At 42.5% G+C, this 26,990-nt stretch overlaps 2 protein-coding genes across 4 annotated transcripts in view; one reads left to right on the top strand and one right to left on the bottom strand.

Annotated features, from left to right (window-relative positions):
- The window catches only part of slc25a26 (solute carrier family 25 member 26), a 56,417-nt gene extending 34,251 nt beyond the window's left edge, over nt 1-22,166 (top strand). The window contains exons 6-10 of one of the 2 annotated variants that reach the window (XM_084927775.1): nt 1,426-1,470; nt 8,847-8,916; nt 11,657-11,721; nt 16,445-16,518; nt 21,735-22,166. In XM_084927775.1, coding sequence (XP_084783901.1) covers nt 1,426-1,470; nt 8,847-8,916; nt 11,657-11,721; nt 16,445-16,518; nt 21,735-21,846 — 366 coding nt within the window. In that variant the 3' untranslated portion in view covers nt 21,847-22,166. The remainder of the gene's footprint in view (nt 1-1,425; nt 1,471-8,846; nt 8,917-11,656; nt 11,722-16,444; nt 16,519-21,734) is intronic. The other variant, XM_084927777.1, reaches the window with a different exon arrangement.
- Nucleotides 22,167-24,142: 1,976 nt separating this feature from the next.
- Nucleotides 24,143-26,990, bottom strand: part of lrig1 (leucine-rich repeats and immunoglobulin-like domains 1) — a 35,844-nt gene continuing 32,996 nt past the window's right edge. Inside the window, exon 18 of one of the 2 annotated variants that reach the window (XM_084927773.1) lies at nt 24,143-26,652. In XM_084927773.1, the coding sequence (XP_084783899.1) occupies nt 26,456-26,652 (197 nt within the window). In that variant the 3' untranslated portion in view covers nt 24,143-26,455. The remainder of the gene's footprint in view (nt 26,653-26,990) is intronic. The other variant, XM_084927774.1, reaches the window with a different exon arrangement.

Below are 26,990 nucleotides of genomic sequence, written 5' to 3'. Positions count from 1 at the left end.
AGGCTTCCAGTATGTCCCAAAAAATTTTTTTTAGATCATCTTAGAGGAGTGAGAGAATTTGCTTCTGTCTGCACAGATAGACCAGATGGGTGAAGATTTCTGTCCTTGCACATGCCAGGCCCATTTATCAAGGAAAAGTCAAAAGCCGCCTGCAGTATTTTCAGCTTTAATGCTTGAGTAGTAACTACACTAATGCAGAATTGCATTTAAAGCTAAGGGTCTAGGTGAGTTCAGGTGTAGCTGCAGTGCCTGTGTGGGTGGGACAGTGTTATGGGGATTACTTACATTTGTACTCCACTGCTTGTAAAATGTTTGTATCAGTAACAGCTCTAACCTGTCATGGATGTCTGGTTTTATTCAGTAGGTGTTTCTTTAAGTTTGAATCTGTACCCCTCCCACCTCCACCCTCCACCCTCTCCCCCTTCGTAATACTATCTCATGTTTTTTATTTGTCATACTTGCATTAGGTCTTTTATCAGCTCATCTCAGAAACTCAATTTCCTCCACTTAGTTGAATTTGCACTCAATTTGACAGCTTTATGTCTTTACCTTAATAATAATCTGGGCCTCTATGAAGATCTTTAAAAGTCTTATATTAAACTCTTAAAAAGCAGATGCCCTTTAATTGAATCTACTTCAGAATGAGTGTTTATATGAGGTCAGTGCATTTGGACTAAGCTCATTAGGTGGCGTAAACACACTTGGTACATTGTCTTTGGCAAAAACTGAGTCAGCCAAAGCACAATGTGCTAACGTGGTCTGATGGAACATGTTGGAGGGGGCGGTTCGGATGGATGAACGATCTTGTTGTATGTGTGATCAAAGCCTGATGACACAACTCACTGTCACTTTATTTATTTCTTCCTTTGCTTTTGTTTTTTCCTGTCTTGCCTGTCTTCGTCCACTGCAGGATGACAGGATATGTGCGCGTGTGTGTTTTCTCTATTTGTTTGCTCAGTACGCAAATGGAGAAAGTATACTCGTTCCTATGTCCGTGTGTGTGAGAGAAAGAGAGAATGTGTGTGTGGTCTGACTGCGTGTCATTTGCACCTCGCCTTGGCACTGCCATCGATTTCTTTCCACTGTAACTTCCTGCCTGAGCCGATTTAGTCTTTCCAGCAGCAACACACACACTCCCACCATCCCCTCATCCCTCTATTCCTCTCTCCAACTTTGCTCCATCTATACATCCATCCATCCGTCTGTCAGGACTGCCAGACCACAGCCCGTCTCATTCATTAATCATCAGCACTGAGAAGGAACAAGGGAGCAGTCAGACGAGTTAGAGGAAATAGAGAAAGGTGGCAGGAATGACAAGTGTAAGAGATTAGAGGTTAAAGATGAAACCTGAACCTAAAGAAAATGAAAAACTAATGCTGACATAATGACGATGATTAACACTCTGCCTTCTTTCCTTTTTTCCAGATCCCATTCTCTCTGGTTCAGTTTCCGCTTTGGGAATATTTAAAGGTATGCATCTATCTCTTATTTTATTCCCTTTTGCATCTTTATTGCTAATCTATTTTATCAGAGTAGCATCATTTCCAGTGAAAATTATGTCGAGGATAAATCCACTGTACAGTCAAAACTCTGACACATTTACAGCACGCTCACCCTCTGCATTCTCCTGTGTCATTGTGGCAGGCCAAAATGGGACTTTGCACCCCGGTTTAATGGCTTGTCACGACTGTCATCAAACCAGCCTTTCGATTTATCACGAGCTCTGACAATAGCCGTGTTGCTCTTCCTCTAGCTTTTTCTTGCTTCCTCTCGTCCTTAATGTCTTTTTCTGCCCCATGTCTCTGCTCTCCCCTCGCGTTTCACAGCGTGGCCCCGAACACATAAAAAGCCATTTCTCTCTGAAAAGATGGCGTTTTGTTGGAGTGACATCATGTCTCAAGGGCGCGAGAGGCGGCCAGTCAAACATTCCATCAATGTTGGGAGCTAACGGCCGAGTGAAGGCGAACAATACGCCGCACAGCTGTGTGTGTGTATGCGTTTCTGTGTGTCTGTGCATTTGCGGGAGTTAGATTTTGTCGTTCACAAGTGTCTCTTTGTCCCTCAGTCAAAGGCCTCCTCTCTCCAGGCCATCTGGACACATCCGTTGGTGGAGAAATGAACTGCTTGAATCTGGACCTCTCCTCTCCTCTCGAGCCGTTTTTGAGTTCTAATAGCAGACTAGCCAAGAAAACAGATGAAAATAAAAACCCAAAAAACAATTGCTTACAGGCAAGCAAGTTTTTACTGCTGTTTCTTCAGTGACCACAGGGATGTTCAAGAGGATTTCTCCAACAAAAATAATGTGATATACTTTTAAAAAATGCTAAACCGAAGGAATTTGAGACAGTGCATGTGTGTGGCATGGTTTCCCATCTGCTTCACAACATAGTAATGTGCTGCGTTATGGCTTTTTTTTTTCCTTTTTAATTTCACACAGAGGCAGCACAGCTGTCAGAGAGAAGGGGGGAAAAAAGAGAGCCAAATGAAGAAAACCCACGACCCAGTGCTGTTGTCTCGTCGTAAAATGGCCAAGCATCTAAATATCTGCATATCACAGAGGCAGCATTTTGCAGACAGAAGTAGTCAGGGAGTAAATCATGAGGGAATCGGTCACTACACTGAGATTTAAAGCTTCTCCACGCCAGATTTCAATATCTATGTGAATAATTCTCACGGTTCTTTCACACATTAATTTCACAATATTTTGGTTTTCACGCTGTTGTTTTCCCAACAGCATCTGCAGAATAAAGTGCACAGTTTGCTCCATCTGTTCTGACCTCAAAAATAACATTAGCAAAACAGGAGGGTGTAACACTTTTAGGTTATGATTGAACACCAACTTAGACCCACAAAAAATCCAGGGAATGTGGAGTCAAAGGCATGATGGAAGCTCAAAACGAGCCAGTGAGATATAGCACTGTGTTAAAAAAAAAAAAAAAAAAATCTGGAGTCATTTCTCCTCCTTACTAATATTTTGCTTCCAAGGAGCTATGCTTTCTTCTGTTCTTTAAAGTGTCTTGAGCAATAGTTCTCCATTCCTTGAGTTTCAAGGGATGAACCAGTGTTGTCTACATATAACAGATAACTTAGCAAAGAACCAGACTATAAAAATAACAAAAATAACAGTTTCACAGCCAAAAAAATTGTATTTTTGCTCCAACAAGAAGGTTCCAAAAGAGCTATTAGCTGAAAGCTTAATATATGTCAGCGTGGTGTAAAACGTGTCGTTAAGAAAATTCAGTTGATCCATCTACTGTTTGCTGAAACTGAAATCAGATGATCATCAGATATGTGGACAGAGGAGGTCAGGAGAAAGCTACAACAGGGAGTCTCTACAGCTGTCTATAAAGCTTGGTGGAGGCTGTGTCATGGTTTGGGACTGCAATCATCTAGTTCAGTGGTCCCCAACCTTTTTTGAGCCACGGACCGGTTTAATGGCAGATAATGTTTTCATGGACCGGCCTTTAACGTGTCGCAGGTAAATACAGTGGTCCCTCGTTTATCGTGGGTGTTACTTTCTAAAAAATAACCTGCGATAGGTGAAATCCGCGAAGTAGCCAGCTTTAATTTATACAATTATTGTAGATTTTTTTAAACAATGTTCCCTCTAATTTTTCATGTGTCTGAGCGAACACACAAACTCCCTGAGCGGTCCCTTGGACCGCTGTGAGCAACATTAGACGTGTGCACTGTGGTCACGCCAGCATCGAATCCATCCAAGTTACATGGTTTATTAAAATAATCAAATTACAGCATTTATGTTAGACTACTTTTAATTAAGTGCTTTAGCCCTCTTACAATGAAAATTTTAAAAAAGAATCTTGTTCATGACCTGTGCAGTATGTTAACACTATTGGAACTAAAAATAACTTGAACTCCAATTTCTAAACACAACTTTTTTTTTCTTTTTTTTTTTTTTTAAATAAAGCTCTGACTTGTATTATGAGTATGAGTCTGTGGTCTGGGAGCGAGTCCTGTAACTCTCTGTCTGCAAAATACAGCATATAATGACCAATGTTGGGTAATTAATTATATAGTTACTTCTTCGAAAAAGTAACTGAGTTATGCAAACAACAAAGTTTTTTGCAGCTGTTTACCTAAAAATGCAGCCAAGGCAGTTTTTTAAATAAACATTTCAAACTATTTACAGAACAATCAGCTGTTCTGACACACGCAACAAAACTATTGACTACAATACACGCTAACTACACAAGATTTGCGCTAAACATTGCAAATCTCTCACATCTCAAACCACTGCCATCACTCCTAAAACTTCCCCCTTCCTAAACAACTAAATGCCATGTTGCCATATCATTTTTTTGATTGGTCAACATGATACATTTTTCCACCAATAGGAAAGGGTGGGATTTTTTTTTGGTTTTGTTTTTGCTCACAGGCGGAGAGTGCTTTGAGCTTTTCCTTATAAAACAGTAAATATAAACAACGATAGTATTCAGGAAGAAACCAAACATTGCTTATATTTTTTATCATAACTGGTTTTACGTGTCCTATCAACACAATTTAAAAACTGGTATAAAGTCCACACTTTTTCCTTCAATTGTTCCGTCTGTCCTGCTCACATCTCCAATGGTTGTACACGTTGTCATTGACGTGGCTTCACTCCACATGAGCCACACCGCTTTGCTAGCTAAAACACCGGTGTCGGCACATAAGGACGCTGTCATAGCCTGTCAACGACGTTGATTAGTAGGGGTGGGGGAAAAAATCGATACTGTGTAGTATCGTGATATTTTGTTTGCTAATAATGTATCGATACAGGGACAGCAGAAATCGATATTTTGTTACAAAAAAAGTTTTTGTGGACTGGAACATGCTCTGACTTCAGAGCATGTTGATCCTGACATTCCTTCACTGTCCAAATGTGTTTAACTTTTTTTTTTGGCAGAAATAAACATGACAGTTTACTTAATTAAAATAAAATGTCTTAAATTAAAATAAGTTTAAAACTTTTTTATTTAATGTAAAATTATATTTTGTTTTAATTTACTTTCAAATTCTTCAGTTGCTGAATGGGCTGCATAGTTTTCATAAATTGCATAGTTCAGAATAGCTATAATTGTACCAGATGGTTGCATTCAGTTAAGTTGGACTAGACTGTAATACAAACCGTTCAGTTTGTCAACAATAAAACTGACTGAAATGAGAGAAAGACTGAGTGTGAGACTTTGATATTAGATAAAATGAATATTGATAAAGTTTACCTTTATGTACAGAATCTGAATATCGCAAAATATTTTAAAAAATTGCAATAATATCGTATCGTGTGTTAAGTATTGTGATAATATCGTATCGTGGGATGTATGGTGATTCTCACCTCTATTGATTAGCTGTAAGTTTTAATTTTAATTTCAATTCAGGTTAGATTTTTTTTGTGCGCAACGCAGATTTTCTGTGCGCAGAGACCGTGCCAGCAGTGCGCAATTGTGCACGTGCGCAGCTTAGAGGGAATATTGGTTTTAAGGCTGTAAAACCCCTCACTACACACTTTAGACACTTTTCTCAGAAAGGCATGAACATTTTCACACTTTTCTCTCTTGTTTAAACGCTTTCAATGTTCAGACCTTCGTAGAAAAATAAGTCCAGTAATATAGAATGAAACCAAAGGCACACGCAGTTGCCTTTGGGTGCAAAACGTTTCGTCGACATTGTTGTGTTTGTTGGGGAGAAAACTTACAAACATACAATGCAGCACTTCAGAGTCACACTGCTAGCGATCGACAATTTATGTAAATTTGACAAGCTGAAGCATTCTGTACTGTAAAGGAGACACGGCACGAGATTGACAGTGATTGACAACGGTCTACAGCCAATCAGGAAACAGAACACAATGCGCTGTAAGAAAAAAGAAATCACGCAAAATTGCACCAAAAAAAAGTTATAGCGAAGGACCACTGTACAACAAAATAAAATGAACAAGACAAAAACTGTGGTATTTTGTAAATATAATAATAAACGCAAATTCACTGTGTAATTGTGTAACTTTATTAGCAGCGTCCTTCTGAAATGCGCCAACAACATTGAGAGTAACATCCTCCTCTCTGCCCCTTAATGCTGTCCGGTCGCTATGGTAACGCGTAAATATTTCTTTCAAAATAAGACACACAACTACAACACGGGAAAAGACCCAGGGAAGCCGAGTTAATGATAAAAACCCTGAAAACCATAAATTTCACACCCGAGCCTCAACTGGTACCCGGTACCAAACGACTCACGGACCGGCCCGGGGGTTGGTGACGGAACAAAATGCGTATAACATCCAAAAAAGAGCTTTAAATGTCCTTCAGCCTCGATGAACTATTCCTGAAGGCTACTTAAGGAAATTAGAGGAAAACTGTGTTGCAAATTAAATGTGGTCATATTGACTTTCAAGCTTGCTACACTATATACTGTGTTTCCATTTCTGTTTTGCACGTTTTAACCCCTGCACCTATTTACCATTTTCCTAATAAGATATATTGTTTGGTTTTTTTAAAGAGGGATGGCTCAAGACTTTTGCACAGCACTGCATCTTTACTAAAGGCAGTTTCCCAGGACAGAAATTCTAACATACGCGTGATATATACAGACCCACCGCCCTCTTTCCTGTGGGAAGGCAACCAGGTGCAAAGGCTGATCCTGACACAAGGGTTCAGAGGTCAAAAAGTTTGTTTTCCCAGGTTTACTCCTTATTATTTATTCATGAAACGGGCAGTAAGGGAGGGGGAGAGTCGGAATAGGAGAGAAACAGAGGAATCCCCCAGCGTGAGGCCTTTGATGTGGAAAACAAAATCTCCTTTTTAATCTGCCCTCTAATGAAATACACATGACATATCCTGAGCTCATCCACGGTCTCTGCCTTTGCTTCTTCCTTCTTTCTCTTTGTGTTTACTTGTTTGTGTATGCACGCACACACACACAGTCTTTGTGCACACGTGTGCGAGAAAAAGAGTAGAATGAGTTAACATGAAACTGATTCAACTTGTGAAGGAGTGAATAGACAAAGAAAATATTAGTAATCACTCCATGCTGTTGCTCAATTGCTCTCACTGAGAAGTAATCATTACTTGCAGCACCCGAGGCAGCCCAGCTGTCCACATGTATTTTATACGCAGGCTAACCTTGCAGAGTTGGGCTCCTCGCCCTTTTGCCAAAACTGGTGAGGGCAGAAAAAGAGACATCCTCCCTTCCCATCCTGACTTTAATCTTAAAACAGAAACATCAGGTGGTTTCACTCAGTAGCCACTCTTAACTGTGAGAGTTTTTATACACAGTAAGTACTTGGAAAATACACTTGTCTATATAATATAAACAATATATTGTATTGATACAATTCTGGGCTGTTTTTTGTCGGTGTAGTTCGGTCTGTAAAATTGCAACGCTAAAATTATTTTCAAATCTTTTAGGATATTTCAGGGGAAGAATAAATACAGCTCCAATCACAAAAAAATCTAGTTTAATTACATAAACTGTTGTTGCATGCAAAAGTTTCCTCAGTGCTGAGTAAATATTAAAAAAAACATAAAGTTAAAGATTCAACATTTCTTTGGTATTTGCACATACTACAACAAAAAAAGAAAAGTTCTTTTGGGGGGGATTTTCATCCATTCTTACTGTATGAGATACTTGTGGGTTTTTATTTAATTTAATTCAATGTTTTTAATGTTTATGTTGGATATTGTGAAGTTCATGCAAGCTTTTGTGTTTAGTATCATATAGCGTTGCTAAGGCTGTTGTTGGTTATGAGTTAGCCACACCTTAATAACAAGCTAATTAAGGTGTTGTTTTTTTATTTTGTTTTGTTTTGTTTTTGTGGGGTATTTTGCATTTGTTTCACATTCACTATATGTGGAGATGTAACAGTCACCAAAATTTGTATCCTTGACCGACTTTGAAATTTGAAAAAGAACCGCAGGCTAGTACCTTGAACAGTTTTACCAACAACATCAACATTTTGCATACCAATATTGAACAGAACATTTATATAAAGAAAGCTTTAATGAGTATATTGGCCACAAAATAAATAAATTATAAAGTCATTCATCTGAGATGAACACCTGTAGAGATTTAAAGCTATTTAGCAAATATAGTGTTCTAGAAGGCTAATGTGTAGTATGTTAGCTTAAACATTTGCTAATTAGCGCTAAATGCTAAGTACAGCTTGAGGCTGTAACCTGTAGCACCTTTAACTGTACTTAGTATTTAGTGCTAATGAGAGGATTTAGAATCCTCCCCACTATGTGTTAGTATGTTAGTAATACCTTTATAAGCGGTTTGATTTTAAATAAAAAATTTAGAAATGCAAAGACAATAGTGAAACACTTCTAACCATCTTTTCATTAAGAATAAATCTGCTACTGTGATCTTCCATGAAATATGTAAAGAAGCATTTAACTAGGAGTTTACTGACACAGCTGCTTGGACAGTACATTGATTTTGAGCTCCTGGTGTAAAACTACTAAAGAGTCAGTATATCCTAATATAATTTAATAATTATACTGAATATCTGAGTATGAGATGACCTGTTGTACTAAGTATATTCTCTTGCCTCCCTGTTATCCCACACCACTTCTTGGGAAACAAGTAGCATGACATCACTGGGGAGAAAAGGCAACACAAAAATAGCCGGACAGCTCATTTCCCAGCTGTGGGCTCTAAACCCCAGACCAGACCAAGGTTCACAATATGTTTTCAATGTGTCTGATAGCCCCACTAACTCCAGTATTTTCTCTCTCTCTCTCTCTCTCTCTCTCTCTCTCTCTCTCTCTCTCTTCTTTGTTTTTCTTTCTCTTTCATCATCCTACTCTATCTGCAACCCTCTCTCTTGACATTTCTTCTCTTTCTCCCAGACTCTGTGGTCGTCGAGGCAAGGTCACACGCTCTACTCTTGGCAGTCAGCAGTGTGCGGAGCTGTTGCAGGTGCAGGGGATTATATGCTGTGCTGGGAAAGAGGCAGAGAGGGAGGAGGGGAGGGAAAGGGTTTGGGATGGATGGATGGATGGACGGACAGATGGATGTTAGATAGGATAGGTGAATAGATGGGCAGGAGGGCAGCACAAGTTTACCCAAAACCACATTATTGCAAGGTTTCTCAAGTGTGAGCTCTGCAGACAAATCCCATTCTCTCCTCCACCCGGGATTTGCTAAAGACGACTAAGGAGAAAATGAATTCCAGTATTTGTCTTACACACAGATGGCATTAAACTGGCAGTCCTCGGTGCATTGATCCTGGATTGTTTCCACAACAGAAAAGTCACATTATCACAGTTGTCGGCTCATTCAGCCAGTGACTATTATTCCACTGCAGACTTTATTGTTCTGTATGAGTGAGTGAGTGGGATATACAGACAACCAGAGGAAAGGATGGGAAGCATGAGATGGAGCCGTTTCTGGCCACGCACCCCTGCAGCGCTGTGACATCCTGGGCACTGGAGCCTAAGCTGCTTTAAGAAAGGGAGAGAGAGATTAGACAGTTTATTAGAACAAAATTTACAATGAGAATTTTTTTTAAATAAATGAGGTACTGATGCACCTTCTTTTTCCCAGATCTGGGAAATTCTTTTGTTTCTTTTTTTTTACAAAGATTTTACAAAATTAAACTAAAAACATTTTCAGGAGGGAATACATTTTACTGCATGTTGTTTTTGTACTAGTTGTAATTAAATGTAGGGTTTCAATTCAATTGGAGAATAAATGGAACTGTGAAACACGGCAGGCTTATACTAAATAGAGTTTGTAAAACTGATTCTCTGTTATCATTTTAAAGAGTTTAGTTTGTTTGTTTATTATTTGTATTTATTATAGTGACTTGTCGTACTTGGAGTTTCAGTGTAACCAGAGAGAGAGAAATCTCGACCCGGGGCCATATAGCGGCAGCGCTGTCCTTCATGGAAGAAAATCTGCGGCACCATCTGTCTTTCCACCCAGTCTTGCATTTTTTGTGATAAAAAAATCAAAACCTGAATGTAAAGACATATTTCAGCAAAAGAACAATTCTGTAGTCCAGTCTGTGGAGCATTTATTGGACTTTTACAGCTTTCAGTCCATAACTCTTAAAATGCTACAGCATGCCAGACAGGACAGGAAGATGGAGGTTAGGTGATCTGGGGGGTGGGGGGTGATGCTGAGATTGAAGTGTGGCTGATTTAGAGAAAACACACAACACAGCACCCTGAGGAATTAGGACGTGGCCTTTAGCCATCCCCCATCTGGGCTGTGGTCGCAGTGAAAGGAAGATTGTAGATAGAGATGCTTCAAAAGAAATAAGTGTGACAGTGGGTGTCATTTTAAAGAGGAAACCCCGTTTGGATTTATTGAAGGATTTCTGCACGAGCTGGCTTGAACCTCTCGTGCACCTAGTAATTGTGAATGATGTCAAATTGCTGCACCTAATTCCTTGTTTCGTTAGTTCCTCATGAAATAATACAAAATCAGTGGATCAAGACTGCACTGTTCACTATATGCAAATAGTATTTGAGTATTTAAGCAGTCAGGCGGCCTGGTCATTGGTTTGAGAATATGTATTTGTAGAGAGAACAATGTGGGGTGAAGGATCGGGGGGGGCTTGCTGTGGGTCCAGGGTAGGAGTCAAGTTCACGTCCCTACGTGACCAAGCTGCTGTCCAAGAGGGATCCTCAAGTTTCAGTCACTTCCCCTAACATTGCGCTTCACACTCACTCTCTCTCACTCATACATAATCTGCTTGACGCTGGAAATGCTCACACAGGCGTGTTTAATCATCCCAGATATCTCTGAGTATCCTGCGCTGATTTATGGCAGCTTTCAGCCTGTGTAGACACCATCATATCAGTCACCTTCATCACCTTCACGTCCCCCACTTACCAAGTGTAGATTATTTAATTGAGCGCTAGACATGTGAGATTATTTATTGGGATAATCGTAGTAAAGCATGCCACAGTAAAACAGCTGTACTGTTTTATTCTTGAACTTATCCCCCTCCCACAGCAGAGAACAAAAGCCATCTATTATAATTAGCTATTAACTATAAACCCTAACGCGGTTTTCCTGCAGCTCCACCTCACTTACAGTCACATTGCTCCTCAGTGGCCCATATAGATATGTTTACCAAGAACAGTTGCTATGTTTGTGTCAGGGCGACACACACGTAACACACACTTTCTCAGTTATACACACTCTTCTGCTCACTGGAGACTGCTCTGGATTTTGCTGCCTATCCAGCTTCCAACTTGGAGTGTTGGGAGGGAATTTGGGGTGGAACTTCTCTATAAAGCTCACAGGAGTGAGTGTGTGTTTTAGGGGGTCTGCGTGGCTTTTTTTGCATGCATGTGCATATAATCAGGTGTGTGTGTGTGTGTGTGTTTATAGCTCAGGGGAAGACGTAGGCTGGACGAAGCTGTAGAAAAGGGGGAGCTGGGAATAGAAGCGCGTCTCTGGTTTTTGTGGTCTAATAACAGGGGAAGGTCTGGGACTTGGAATATTATGATTTTATGAACTTAATGGAGTTGAGGGCCAATAGTTCTTGTGTTTATTGCTGAATTAATACATTACTGTAACTGTGGTTAAGTAATTGGTCTCTTTTATGGGTTTATTTTTAATATTTAAAGTCTGTTCTGAGAGCATAGAGTAAGGGCCTCTTATGTTTGCACTTTGCTGAGCGCATTTGTGTGTCTTTCTGTAGGTGCAGTAGCCGCGTTTGTTACCACTCCTCTTGACGTGGCAAAGACCAGGATCATGCTCGCAAAGGTATACACACTTTAAACACGGCCACACAGCACAACGCCTCCTCTGGCAGCGAATTCATAAACACTGCTGTCAGGTGATGCCTCGCAGGCGGGGAGCTGAGCGACCCCCGCAGTGGTCGTGAGCACGTTTTGACAGTGTCAGCATGCAGGACCGGAGCAGGCCGAGGTAGCGCCGGGACATTAGTGACACCTGTGTGCACATATATCACCTCACCTGGAATATGGACCATTTCGGGAACACGCTGTTTGTGCGAATGGTTAGTGTTAAGAGTGTGGACATGTTACTACTTCAGGAGAATTTCCATCCCAAGGCTGCTTGTCACTGAGAGGTGAAGCAGAGGCCCATTGTCCCTCCGGTTAACTCTCCTACTATGTCCGTCTTCCAAGGCGCCCCCCCCCCCCCCAAAATCCTCGTGTTCTGCGAATTCTCCTCTTCCTCCCTCTCCAAGCCACCTTTTTTCTCTTCTGGCTCGCTCTAACTGTATGTCTGGCTTCCCTCACTTTGTCCTGTGTGTGTGTGTGTGTGTGTGTGTGTGTGTGTGTTTGTGTTTGTGTGTATAAAGGGTAGTGAGTTCAGAGTAACCTCAATCGGCCCCCCACAGACACACACACACACACGTGCACACTTACACTGTCCTTGGAGAAGACACAGTGTTCCATTCCCACCCCGTCCTAACTAATGAGACACTGGAATTAACATAAGACTCCGACAGTCTTGATCTCTGGTGAGAAGCCGTTGGCTGTAGGTGGAACACTGTGTTACAGAAGCTTCCTGTAAACATTATCTGAAACACAGCTGCTGTAATTTAACCACCAGCAGAGGACTTGGCCTGCATCGAGTTTCAGTTATAACTTTATAAGGCCAAGTCTTTGATTCACTAAAGGCGCCACAGGTGAGAAAAGGAGAGTAAAACGAGAATGTGCTGCTATGCCGTTTAAAGCGCTTCTACTTCCTGTTTAAAGTCTGTCCACATCCACTTTACTACAAGGAGGATTAAATACACGTGTGCATCTCAGACTTTCATTTTTTGTAATTGAACTCAAAAAATGTAAGCTTTCATATATGCATGTAAAGTGAAATAACTTCAAGCCTTTTTTGTTTTAAATTTTAGGATGATGGCTTGCAGTTCATGACAATCAGAAACTCAATATCTCAGAAATGAGTGATTATTAATCTCCGGCTCTCTTATACAGTGTGTGTTTTCTCACGCTCAACTGGTTGTGGCGGATGGCCTCCCCGAAGCTGCTTCTGCTGGAGGGTTTCTTCCTGTTCAAAGGGAGTTTTTCCTTCCCACTGTCGCCAAGTGCTTGCTCACAGGGGCTAATCTGATCTTTAGGGTTTTTTCTGTATTATTTTAGAGTCCTTACCTTACAATATAAAGCACCTGGAGGTAACTGTTGTTGTAATTTGGTGCTGTAGAATTAATATTAATTTGAAGTGAAAAGTCTGCATGAATCGCTGGACTTCAAACACCTTGGATTCTGTGCCTCTGCATTCTTCCTCCAGACTCCAGGACCTTTGTTTTTCAGTAAAGTAAAAATATGCTTTGATCTGAAAATAAGACTTTGGGCCGCTGAGCAGCAGTGGTTGTTGAAGCTTGTGCTTGTTCCTGCCACACTTTCCCCTTCCAGTCCACTTGCTTTTTAATCTTCAGCACAGCACTCTGCTAACATCCTACACATGGAGGGTGTCAGTGATCATCATCATCATCTGGACAACGGTTAGGTCAGCAGGCTTTCCAATCGTGGCGGCGTGCACTGAACTACCTTTGAGTATAAATACTGTTGAATTGTAATTTAGTCAAACTTTAAATGAAAAATTCTAATAATTTGAGATACTGGATTTTCAATTTTCATGAACATCAATCGCTAAGCTAAGCTGCAGATTTTTTTCTCCAGTAACCTCAAATCATTATGTTTAGGAGTTAGGAGAAAGTGATAATAATGCCAATAAATGTCTATTTATGATTAACAGTTTAAAGCTGTGATATTGAGTTTATATTCACCAACCTGGAAACAACAAATCTTTGGCATTTTTTTTAAATTACTGAAAACCCCCCAGAAAAACATCATATTTAATGGCTGTGATGTGTTTCCTGTCAGCCAAATTAGCAACCAGTGGTCCCGATAGTTCTTAAAGTGGTGCTGAAAATGAAATTGTAAACTATTTTTTGTAAAAATTATAAATTATTTCCTGTGACATCAGAATTTATACTGTCCCGATCAAAAGTTCAAGACCACTTGAAAAACTGCAAAAAGCTATATTTTGCATGGTGGCTTCCAAGTAGAGCTTCACCATGCAACAAGAAGAAATGGGAGTGAGATACAACTTTTTTTTTTTTTTAACATGCAGTTTATTGAAAACAACACTTAAACTGAAACAGGCTGTTTTACAGCTGATCACAAGTTTAGGACCACATGCATTTAAAAGGCCAAATCTGTGCAAAAATGTGGATTCATTGTCATTTTCTGTCAGGTAGTCACACTGTCATGACGTTCTGATGGCAAAGGCAAAAAAACGTTCCCTTTTTGAACGTGGTTGGGTTGAACTGCATAAGCAAGGTCTCTCGCAGCGCGCCGTCACTGCGGAGGTGGGACACAGTAAGACAGTTATTTGGAATTTCTTAAATGATCCTGGGGGTTATGGAACGAAGAAGTCAAGTGGAAGACCCAAAAAAATTTCACCAGCACTGAGCCAGAGGATCCAATTGGCTGTCCATCAAGACACCGGACGATCCTCGAGCCAAATTAAGGCCCCATAACCATCAGACGGCATCTGAAACTGAAGGGCTTCAAAAACAAATCTCCTTGAATGCCACAGAGCTGACTTTTGGACTTTGCAAGCGAGCACCAAACATGGGACAATAAAAGGTGGAAGAAAGTTTTATTCTCTGATGAGAAAAAATGTAACCTTGATGGTTTCCAATGTTACTGACATGACAAGCAGAGATGTTTTCTATGTGCCACAGTGGAGGGGGCGCCATAACGGTCTGGGGTGTTTTTTCCTTCAGTGGAACAACGGAGCTTCAGGAGGTGCAGGGGCGTCAAACGGCCGCTGGCTATGTCCAGATGTTATAGAGAGCATCCCTCATGACTAAGGGCGGGTTTGGTCCTTTGTTTTCAAAAAATGTTTTGTCTCACTCCCATTTTTTCTTGTTGCATGTTGAAGCTCTACTTGGAACCTTGTTAAGATCCAACTATGCAACATATGATTTTTTTGGCCATTTTTCGAGTGATCTTAAACTCGCATTTTTAGGGGCTCAGGTTTGGTGTCGCTCGGTTGGCTCCTTTAGCGTGTGGGTGACAAGTCCAGGCAGGAGCGTTGAAGAAAGACAGACAGAGCAGGGCTCGTGTTGACTGTGGACGCTTTAGATCCGGGCTATGGGGGGAAACTGGGTGTTGGAACTTGTCACATCAGTTTTCTTCCCACAGGACACAGAATGAAAAACTGGCGTTGTACAGTATGCAGCCTACCGCAACCGAGACCCAGGCGGGCCGACGTCCAGGGCACAGCTGGAGGAGCAAAGCCCCTCCAGGACAGGACTGCCTGCAGCAGTGGCAGCGTGCCTGTTGTACCACAGAGCTGCCTCATACCTCCTATGTTGCTACCGCACAACACTGGTCTTCTTAGAGTTTGAGATTTCTGCCTGTTCATCACAGTGCTGCCATCAGTGTCATGTTTGCTAATATCCACTGAAACCAACTGTGGCAAAGACAGGAGCCAGTGCAACACTTTATAGAGCAGCCGTTACTGTTCAGACTTTTCACAGGAAGCATAGTGGATGCCAGAAAACCCAGAAAAACACATCAAGAAGCACTTTTAAATCTTATATTTGGACAACAAAAAAACACGATTCGGGAGAAGAAACTCATAAACTGAGATGCATAAAGATATTTTTGTATGTCAGCATAAGTTAGACAGGGACTGTGTGTGTGTGTGTTTTGGACACCCTGTTCCTCCATTCCCTCGTTCCACCATTCCACAGCAGTAAAGGAAAAGAAAACTTGTCAGGCCAGAAGAGGAGGGGGCGGGGGTGGATTCATTTCTCAGCCACCTGTCTCCAACAGAAACACAAGAAATAGGGGTGTTTTTCCCATTTCCGTGAAGAAAAGAAGCATACTCTACTCTAGATTTACAGCGGATGCTGCAGACTGTTTTCTACATGTTCAACAAGCTGCAGCATGGATTGCTGTGCGCACACCAACACACAAACTCCTCAAGCCTTTGCTCAGCTCCCTCCTGCTTATTCGAATCTCAAAACTGCCTCTTCCATTTTTATCTTCCTTCCTTTTAAACCGAAGCCACCCACCATCACTTAACCCAATGTGGCCTTATCGTGCCGCTCTTATACCCCTGTGACGCTCCACGCTGATGGATTCAAAACTCTCTGGCCAGCTAATCCGTTTAGTATAAATAAAACGACTGGACTGGCAGGAGGAGAGGGAGACAAGGAGAACTTGTTGAGTGTGTTTTTTTTTGGGTGGGCAGCTGGTTGGGTGTGTTTCTGAGCGGGTGCTGGAGGTGACACCTGCGCTGACACAGCTGTCCATGAGCAGAAAGAGGGGGGAAGGGGAGGCTGGAGGAAGCTGGGCTAAGAAAGACTAAACAGGGTGTCTGTCTGAGGAGCAGGAAGCACGGGAGACAATTTATCAGTCATCGCACCTCTATTTGTGCTCTCCAGGTCCCTCTTTCTGTCTCACTCCCTCTCTCTCCCTCTCTGCAGGCCGGCTCAACCACAGCGAGCGGCAACATCCCACTGGTGCTCTACGATGTGTGGAGGAGTAGGGGCATTGCAGGGTGAGTGTGTGTTCGTGTGTGTGTATCTTGATTTTGGTGAAACATTCAAAGACCCTTGTGATTGTTTAAAACCAAACAGCCTCTTTACACAAACCATTTTATCCCAAGCCACTTTTACATGATTTGATTTAACCCGGCTCCCGATCCCTCGCGTAATCAAGTTTGATAGAGCGGTTCCTCCAGGGAGCGTGAATTTACAGCCAAGGCTGAAAAATGAGATGTATAAAAGCTTTTCCTGACGACTTGCTGCAGCGCCTTATTGATTAAGGTGTTACGAGGGGCCAAGTGAAAGGGTTTATTTAAGTGTTTTGATGTGTTTATGATGCGCACTGGACAAAAGGCCAGGTCTAATGGGGTCCACAGAGGGCCGCCAGCACTAAAACAAACCCTCAGTCCCGGTGAGTAATAGGCCTGCTTGTGTACAGGCTGCCATCGTTTAATCGGGATGCACCCCGGCGTAATGCTCGCAGCAGATTTGGTTTGGGGCTGGGCCAAACGCTAGTAGGATGTTGCTCTCCACCCTCTCTGACTCGCAAACACACACACACAGGCAAATTTTGTGTTTGTTTTTAGCGGACACAGTCCTGGAATCCAATCAGAGCCAAGGGTGATTCCCTAAAAACCTCTTTCAAACATTGGTAAGAGTCTGGGCATCATTTTTAATAAAGATCACGTCTGAGACTTCATTAAATCTCAGTGAGCTGATAGTTGGCAGGCCCCCGTGGAAAAACCCTAACTACAAGTCCCACTGTCCCTGCTGCAGCACAGGAGAACTGTTTACAGCCTCCAACTCTGCAGCACATGGAAATCTTTTTTTTGTCTCCCTCTTCTTCTCCTTCTACTCATTGTATCATCATCCTGGGCTTAGCTGTGTCTCAGCTGCACCCAGAGAACAAGGACCATAAGCTTAAAATGACAAACACTTTTTTTTTTCTCCTTCATGATGCGATGTAACCAGAGAAGGTGAAGAATGAGAACAAAGAGAGTAGCTAAGAGACACATTAAATGCAGAAACAAAGGAGAGTGTTTAAAAAGTTTTTTTTAAGTACAAAGGGAGGAGTGGGGGGGTCTGTTTTACCACAGGGCCAAAGGCCCGGTGGTTGCACTGGTGCATGCCTGATACAGATTGCTGAGGCTTTAAAGCTGTAATTATGGTAATAGGCCCAATTGCTGTGTAGTGAAGCTCTAAAGTGCTTCCATGTGTGTGCCATGCCCCAGAGAGCCCGGGTTAGGAGAGAGCAGTGCAGCTCACTGGCCTAGCCCACTAACCTGCAGGATAACCAAACACGGCTATGAGTCATGTCAAAATAAACACTAATGGGCAACGTGTCCTCGAGGCTCTCTGATTGGCTCCTTGTGCAAACCAGAATAGAAGAAAAGCAAATAAGTAACACGCTCTCACCTCACACACAGAAACCTGTGGTAAAGTGCAATTGTACTTTACTGTTATTGGTCCTGCAACACAGCATGACTCCGCTCATGCTGTGTTGCAGGAAACAGTAAAGCTGTGCTGCAAAGACACAATGATGAGCAGCTGTCCGCCCATCATTTAAGCCTGTCCCTGTTTTTGTCTCGTAAATATCTCGAGGACTCCAGAACATTCTTGCTTTAGATAGGATTTCTGGGAAAAGGTGTCTGTCTTCTTCTTTTGGAGTCAAACCTTTCTTAGGCGCTGCGCTGAGGAAACACAGAAGTGATTAAATAGCATTTTACAGACTGTTGTTTCCTTCTGCAACAAGTGGGGAGAAACCCTGTTTACTAGAATGCCATGTTAATTCAGCCTGTAGCACAGGTGTTGACTACAGAGGGAGTTATTTCCAAGGATTTATCAAATACATGTAGCGCTCTGTCTTCCAAAATTCCTCAGCCACGTCTCAAACTTGTTAGCTCTCACGAGAACTGAACAGTATTAAAGAAAATGTCACTTATTCTTTTTCTTTTTTTTTAATAGTTTTGGACTAAAACATAGCCGTGCAGCACAGAAAGTCCTTATTATAGGCTCAGTGGTTTGTGCCATCTGTTCAGATGAAAAATGTGCACCATCACTGCAGTTATAGTTATATAACAGATAAAGATAACACAGAGGAAACAGGGTGACTACAGATGAGTAATTTGTTTTCCAGACACTGATTATTTAGTGTTTTTTAAGGGAAAGTGTGCTCGAGTCTGTTTTTGTCTCTGCAGCTATCGTCCATTTTTCTACACCCACTCCCTGCTAGAAGAACATAAAAAAGATTGATCTTCCTCAGATTTGTTGAAGACCCAAACACGTTAGAGTCGGTCCTCTTTCCTCTTAAATTTATCCTTTCAAAGAGTTTCCGAGTACGGCTATTTTTTTTTTCTTGGAACGCATTCTGTCTGCCAGAAATTTGCTTTCAGATACATTTGAAGATTTCTCCCTCGCTCTCTTCTTAAGCAGCACCGGCATATTTCTTCACCGCAACCAAAACATTTTGCGTGAGCTCACGGCGGTTCCTCCATACTGTCCTGCCGAGCTTTGAAACTATATTTAGCCCGGTTCCTCGGGAGAGGCGATTGGCCGACAATAGGGGGATGACGGCTCTCTGTGGATGGCCAGGCCGTGATGTCTGAGTGAGTCGAGGGGTCCCAGGGGGAATATTTGAGCTCTGGCTCTGCTCTGACGTCCACAGGTGGGCCTGATCCCAGACAGGAAATGTAACACCAGCAGAGAGCTGAGACAAAACATGAGCGCTGAGTTTAAAATTAGTTCATTCCTCGCAGCGCGGCTAACGGACCATCACATGATGGAGAAGGTTGAGTGGAATACACAGGGATCTGTGTTGTCGTTAGGCGCTCCACCTGCCCTCTGTTACTTCTGTCAGTGGGTTTTGATTAGCTTTGGATTGTATTTGATATCAGGGTGTAAGCAATGCGCAGCACTCCCCCGGTGCAAGCCTGCGACTTTTGTTTCAGCAGATGGTGATAGATAGCCGTGCTGAGATGGAAAGAGCACGTCGAAGGGCAGGGCAGCAGCCTCTGACTAATGTCCCGTGTTTATTTGCAGCAGTTCGGTTCATGCTTGGATAAACACACTTGTATAAGGTCTCTCACACTTCCAACTTCCTCTCGGTTTCACACACTTATCAAAGCCAGCCATGCAAAGCTAAGCCGTCTGTTGAGACCGGGCGACCTAGGCCGGAGCATTCTTAAAGGTGGAGTCGTGTGAATGGTTGGGATGTTTGGAAGATCCCTGGCATGCTTGGACACTTGTATAACTTTACAACGGACAACGTGAAAATATCATAAGTAGGTAGTCTGTCATGGCCTCTGATCTCAAATTTCTCAAAAGAGCTGCACTTAACTGTGTGTGTGTCCAGAAATAGAAGCTTCATGTAGGGCACTGAAAGGAAGATGACAGAGCTTACACAGAGACTGTTGTAGGAAGACCTCGTGTTCAGCGTCAAAGTTTATTCTTGATCTTCTGTTCCACTTGAACATGCAGGGCCGATGGTTAGGCACAGTAGAGCTTTGAGCTAAATGCTAACATCAATATAGTAAATGCACAGGGGAGCGCCGCAGTAGCTGTGTCATTAATACAGCTTCTTTTTTTTTCCTCTAATAGTGTGTAATAGCAAATCTTGGACTGGGTGGCTCTGCAGCAGAAGCTGGTGAAGTTCTGAAATGTGATATGGAAAATAATCTGCATACTTTACCTCTCAGTTGCTAGCTGGAAGTCCTGTTTTAATTTCTTCTCTATGAAAACCTGAAACCTTAAAAATGTGATGCCTAAGCACAAAACCGGCCTGGTCAGGTTGCCCAGAAGTTGTCAGCTCTTCAGAATTCTTTTCTTTCTCTTTTGATTTGTGGGTGTGTGTGATGTATTTGCATTCAAGAAGCATTTTTAAGGCTGATGAAAACCAAATTAAACTTTGCAATATTTCAAAAGTTTCTATAGAAATGAAAGCGGACAGGAACACAAGTGCCAACACACCCACACGGATGATGAATGGAGACAGACATGTTGCATGCGTCGACAGTTTTGTTTTGTTTTTTTCAAACACGTACGCATGCACACACACACACACACACACACACACACACACACACACACACACACACACACACACACACACACACACACACACACAAGCGAGCACAAGCACACATCCACCAGCACAGCACACAATACTTCTCATCCATTACATCTGGCTTGGACCGGGCCAGACCTTGTGAGCGTGGGGGCGTATTGGCAGACTGGTAGGCAAATGCACTGCGAGAAAGTCAGGCAGAGTGAAGCGGGGGGGAAATAAACGGAGAGACGGACACAAAAAGCCGGATGAACTGACAGGACCGAGTGAGCACGTGTCTTAGAAGTGCATGACGCAGCAAGAATAGGAGTCGGAGGAGAAATCCCCAAACAAGTGAGCCAGCTGAGGGGGACGTCGCTGAGCGGAGAGAAATGGATGGATGGACAGCAGAGAGACATGTGCAGATGTCATCTGGCCATCAGTCACATAGAGAGAGAGTAGAGAGAGCGAGAAGGAGGTAGGTGGGGGGAGTGAGAGCTCCAGAGAGGACTTGGGTGGAGGCTTGAAGCCTAATCCTAAAAACAGCTGTGTGTAGCAGGAGGTGGGGGGGTATCTTGGGAGACTCTTATGGCCCATCACATCCTTTGACCACCACCAATGTTAGCAGCTCCTCGTTGAGCCTCGGTCGCTGTGACATGGGCCCCCAGCCTTTGCTCTTTGTGAAAGTGGCTCACTAACATGGCCTCGTGTTTGAGGCGCTCTCATGGAACCCTCTGCACCCAAACACCATGCAGAGCTGGACACGAGACGCTCCGGGCTCCTCCTTTCACAGCGTTTTTTCATGGCAGTCATTTAAGCTGCAGCACACTTTTATGAGAGGTGATCACACGTCTGAGTGTAAGAAAATCTACTCCTTCCTCTAACCACGCCCTTGAAATACGGATGAAGTGTGCTGCACGAAACACCAAGTGTTCTCTTTTTTAAAAAACATACTCTAGCTCACAAACATGGTGTCATGAACAAGGCAATCTTACGTTGTTAGACAGTAAGCGAACATTAGTGGACTGACATTTTGCTCTTTATATTGAGGACTCCATTCATCCTGCACAGAAGTGCTGTAGATAGTCTTGTAGCGTCTCAAATGCATTACTGTACTGCAATTTTGACAAATGCTGCAAAGATATCTTTTTTTTAAGAAGCACATGTTGCTCTCTCCCCTTTCTCCAGTCTGTTTGCTGGCAGCATACCGAGGATGACCTTCATCAGCGTGGGCGGTTTCATCTTCCTCGGAGCCTATGAGAAGGTCCGCCGCACTTTGCTATTGCAGCACGACCTGTGACTGTCCTGAGTCCTGACCTGATGGAGAGAACCAGAACAGCAGGGAAATCGTCTCTGGAAATGGAGGATCCAGCATCCTGCTGAGTCCTTTGAAATGAGGCGGAGAGGAGACGCTCACGGGGATGACTGCATTACCCAGAGTGCCACATTCATGCTTATTGATTAGGCACTCAAAACACCACAGAATTTTTTAAAATGAAGCAACACTGTATCACCTAGGACAACGCAGTCATTGTAGTCAGCAGTGACTGGGACCATTTATGTTTCACGTGTTTGTGAGAGAATGAGTTATGTGATTAAAAACGGTGTCTTTGTATCTTTCGAGTGAGGTTTGGGGCTTTCTTTGACTCTCTGGAACTCTGCATAGTTTAATGATCATTTTAGCGTTTTCTCCTCTCTATTGGACTAAGCCACCTGCTTTAAAGGCCCACCAGAGAGACACAGCAGTATCTCACCATTGTTACAATCCTGCTGGAGCAAAGCTGACCTCATCCACATGCAAAAGCCTTTTTTTTTTTTGTCCTTTTTTTGTAGAATCCCAGAACAGTAGAAGCCTTTAATTAACAAAATCATGCACTTTGTCATCTCTGCCTCTTCAGATCTTTTATTTATGAATAGATCAGATTTTTGATTTGGCCACTGCTTAAGCGTTTTGCTGTCTCTCTTATAGGTTTGTGTAAGGTTTTTTCTTTTAAACCTTTTGTTGACCTCCTTCACTAGTATCAGTGTCTCTTTGGAACTCAAATGAAGTTCGACTGAACAGCAACCAAACACTCCAGATCTGTTATCTGCTTATTTTGTAAAGAGAGAAAGAAGGAATGGGCTTCATGGGCTAGAAACCTGCTTATAAACCAGTTGACTTTTTGAGTTTCTGAAAACGGGGTAGTTTGCATAAAAATGGCTGCTTCTCTGAAAGTCTGCACTTGCTTAACATCCCCATGTTTTGATGTCAAGTGCTGCACATTAGCGGTGCTGATAGGCAGTTATAGAAAGCCATGCTAGCTTTTCCTCTTATGGCAGTTGTATGTTGTGGGACGCTCTGAGCAGCTGCATTCTCCACGATGTACAGACATTCAAGTCAAACAGAATTAGAGTAAGTGATCGACCTGATTAGAAGTCATGAAACTGGTAAACATGCTGATTTTAACTCTTTTTTTTTTTCTTTTTTTTTTTTAAAGTTGTGTATCTTGGTGGCTATATAAATCACTTGTGCTCTGATGCACTCACTGAAGGGGTCAGCACACCAGATTTCACAAAGAAGCTTCATTTTCTGCTCTTTCATTTAAGCAGATGGTTTTGATTTTGTTTGCTGAGGTTGTGTGATATCAGCGGTCCAGTCCCACAGCTGAACCGATCTGCATGACTGGATCAAGCAGAGGTAAGGCTGTGCACATTTTTACTCCGGCTTTGATCTTGTTTATTGGAGCAGCGGTTTCCAACTCCTGGACCACAGAAGTGTTGCACGACCCGGCCACGAGGACGAGATACAAGAAAAGTTTGGAAATGAATGAGAGAATCTCTGAGTTTAATTTAAATTGTTGCGTGATGTGATTTCCAGTGTGGCCTTTCTAAATTTTACAAGTATTCATGCACCCCCTCCCTGCTCCTCAGGCTTTTAAAAGAAGAGGACAACTTAATAAAAAAAATACTCCAATACATCTTATTGAAGGATTATTTAGCTGGCATATGGAAGAACAGTTAGGTATCAGTGTGTTTTCAGTGAATTAGCTCCTCTCATCTGTCAGCAGCCGGTCTGGAAGGTAAAACTGCACGAGGAGACAAATGTCCTCACAGGTGGGACTGTTTGTCATGCTGCTTGTCACTAGGCTGTAGCACAACAATGGTCGGAGTGTGATTGGTGGAGGCCGCGGCCAGGGGCACGTCAATCATCTGGTGACAAACGTCCATCTGGAATGCACATCCTGACCTTCAGTCAGACTCGACTCAATAGCAAATATTTTTAACAGCCTGCAGAAGGAAAAAAAAAAAAGCCTGTTGTCTTTGCAGCTCCAAGGAGCCAAGAGACATTCCTGGTTGGAAGATTAGCTTTCTCTCTCTGTGTGTGTGTGTGTGTGTGTGTGTGGCTACTTGACTACTTTGAAGATCAAGGACTCTGGATTTCATGTCTTTGTGCATGCTCCATTTGAATTGATGGCTTCTCCATAACCGCTGTGACAGGAGAGCAGCGTTAAATGCTAACTCAGCTGTTTGTGATATTGTCGAAACATCCTCCCTATGTGTGTGTGCTTTTTTTTTTTTTTTTTTTATGAGCAAGAAAACAGGCCCAACACTTGTAATAATAGCAAAATGGGATTTTTATTAGACACTTCAATGCCATGTTAGACACTTCACTGTTTTAACTTTGACATTGGGACAACGGTTTCAGACAGTCTGCATCAATAAATTACTCAGGATATGAACTGCACCCTCGCTCCTTCGAGTCCCTTTTACCTACTACACGGCGGTTGTTTTTCCCAAAGCCCAAAAAACAAAGAAGAAGGAAAAAAACAAACAAAAGTTCTCTGATTGGTCTTACTGGTAAAAATCACCTCAGTAAGTGCTATCAGGTGTAACCAGAGGAGCATGTCCTCCAGCTTACCTTGATAAGGCCACTGGTGTATTCATGTTGAATGGTACCAACGTATTCAGGGACTGTGACAGTTCACCCCCCCAAAGTTTGGTTAGAGCACTTTTCACAAGCCTCCCTAACTGTTCACAGGAGCGAGCTGCACCTTTATCCACCTCAGGCATGAATCGTTATTACTGAACTGCAGTGATTCAGGTGGAGTACTGGCCGTCTTTTGCTCCCAAATGCACCACCCCGTACCCCAGCTTCCCCCCTGGATGTCGACCCATATTACAGCAGTAACTGAATGACACAACATCACAATGCATCTTTTGCTAATTTCATAGCATTCAGATTTTATTATTAAAAAGAAGAGAAAAAAACAGTTGGGCAGCCGGCCAATTAAACGTCCAAAAATTGCCGCTTCGGTTATGAATGTGGGCCGTAACTCATGACAGGTGTCACGCAGTTGCACTGAGAGATTATTACTGGCTTTTGCAGCTTCCAAGCAACAGCTGTTAGCTGTTAGCAGCCACATGTGGTTGCAGAATTGTACCAAAGTCACTTTCTGGGACAAATAAAAAAAAAAATCGAACTTAAAGAGGACCTATTATGCTTATTGCAGATCTCACTCTCTCTCTAGATATATCTATCTCTCTATCTATATATCTATATAATTTTGTAAAAATTATTATTATTGTTATTATTATTATTGGCATTGACTTGAGCAGCTTTGCACGATTCACAGTTCAAAACAATTATTTAGGTTTGTACACTGGGCCTAAGTGCAGCCCCCTCAAATCATCCTCTGGCAAACAGAGTGTCTGAACAGCAGGTGGGTGAAAACCGAGCAGTCTGAAGCCTGAGCTTTGGGCTCACAGGGATTACTTCTACATGCACTGACCTCGTTATGTGAAAACTTTGGCTATGTTTAATATGAGCATCCAACACTGTAACAGTTTCCACGTACATCTGCATATGAAAAGGAAATACCAAAAAGCATAATAAGTCCTCTTTAAAACACGTGAAGCATTCATCCCAACCCGATCAGAGCAGCTTTGCAGTAAACGTGTAGTGTTGTGAAACAGGTGGAAGAGCCTTAAGGGTACAGTATGTACTGTTGACTTTAGTGCGTCGAGATATGCAGAACGTCTCCTCACAGAGAGGAGGCTCCTGCATTCCTGCCGGTGGATCGTGTACACACAGTCTGCATGTTTGTGAAGTGAAAAAAAAAAAGTGCTTTAACTGATATCCCACCACTCGCACCAACATCTAATGTACCTAAATAATCAGCATCCGAGCTCTTCCTTCATACAAAAACGGTGGTGCGAGTTGTTTCCGTAAGGCCATAGCTGGCAAAAAAAAAAAGGTAAAACATTCAAGTGCGATCAAGTGTTTTGTTTGCGATAAAAAGTGTACCAGGATCTCTCACAGAAACAGTCTCTGGATATATGCTATTACAACTTGAGTTTTCTTTGATCATGCAATAAGGCACTGCAGCTGAATGTTGGTAAAAGCTGAAAAAAGGCTGTTTTTTTTCTTGTTGTAAGAAAAATAAAAATACCATCACTCCTTTCTTTGCCATGCACATATATTTAAACACTCTTTTTTGTAAAAGTTATATAATATATAAGAAAACTCTTATGTACAGTCAAAAAAAAAGTCCAAAAGGCATATTTCTCTTTTTAGTCCCCCTGCACATACATATTGTACAAGATTCCCTACATTTACATGCTTCAAATGCAAGTCACATTTTTTTCTTCTTTTTTTTTTTCTCTTTTTTGCAGCTAAAATTTTTATTTTTATTTTTTTTAGCGGCCACCTCCCAAAGGAAGGTTTTTAACTATGTACAGCTGATACGCTCAGATGGGACGCCCCCCACACAAGCTCCGCCTTCAAACTCCGGATGCCCCTCCCCCCTCCTCTCCTACGTCAGTTCAGATGCAGGAGGCTCGGGACCGTTTGCCTCGATATGAGGTAGCAGGTTATTTCCCAGTGCAAGAAAAAAAAAAATTGTATATATCGGTCCACATTTTTTGGGCTGCTAGTCACTGGCTCTCCTTAGAGAGGCGCTCTCATTCTGAGAGGCTCTGAGGGCGTGTCCATTGGACAGCAGAGTCTGCCTGAGCTCAGGCTCGCAGTCCGTGTCGATGTGTCCGTGGCTCGTCACGCCGGCCAGCTTCACCGGCTTGTGGAAGGAGTCTTCCTGCGATGTCTTGGTCTGCCCCGCTTTGCTCACTGCTGAAACAGAGAAGGAACAGGCGGGTCAGTGACGTGGCACGCACAAAGACAAATATGTGCTCGGCTTTGGAAGAAAGCGAGTCAGTGGAATGTGTGTGTAGAGCTGTGTGGAGGTGAGAATTGGTATTCAAAGGCCAATACCACTGCTATATAACTAAAGGAGCTGAAGCCCAGAACAGGCCTGGGCGTGCATCATCAGGCGGGAGATACATATCCTGAGGGGCTCTGGGCATGTAACTATGATACAGTGTCAGATGCTGGTAGGAGACAATCCATCAAAGATCACATTCAAAGGCACTTGCAGAAAGAAGACTCCAGAATGGCTGATAGCTTCTCAT

The sequence above is a fragment of the Perissodus microlepis genome, chromosome 5, assembly GCF_051167445.1.
Source record: "Perissodus microlepis isolate ML-2025 ecotype Zambia chromosome 5, ASM5116744v1, whole genome shotgun sequence".
NCBI lineage: Eukaryota > Metazoa > Chordata > Actinopteri > Cichliformes > Cichlidae > Perissodus > Perissodus microlepis.
Note: the sequence above shows the minus strand (reverse complement) of the source record. Positions and strands in the feature narration are given on the sequence as shown.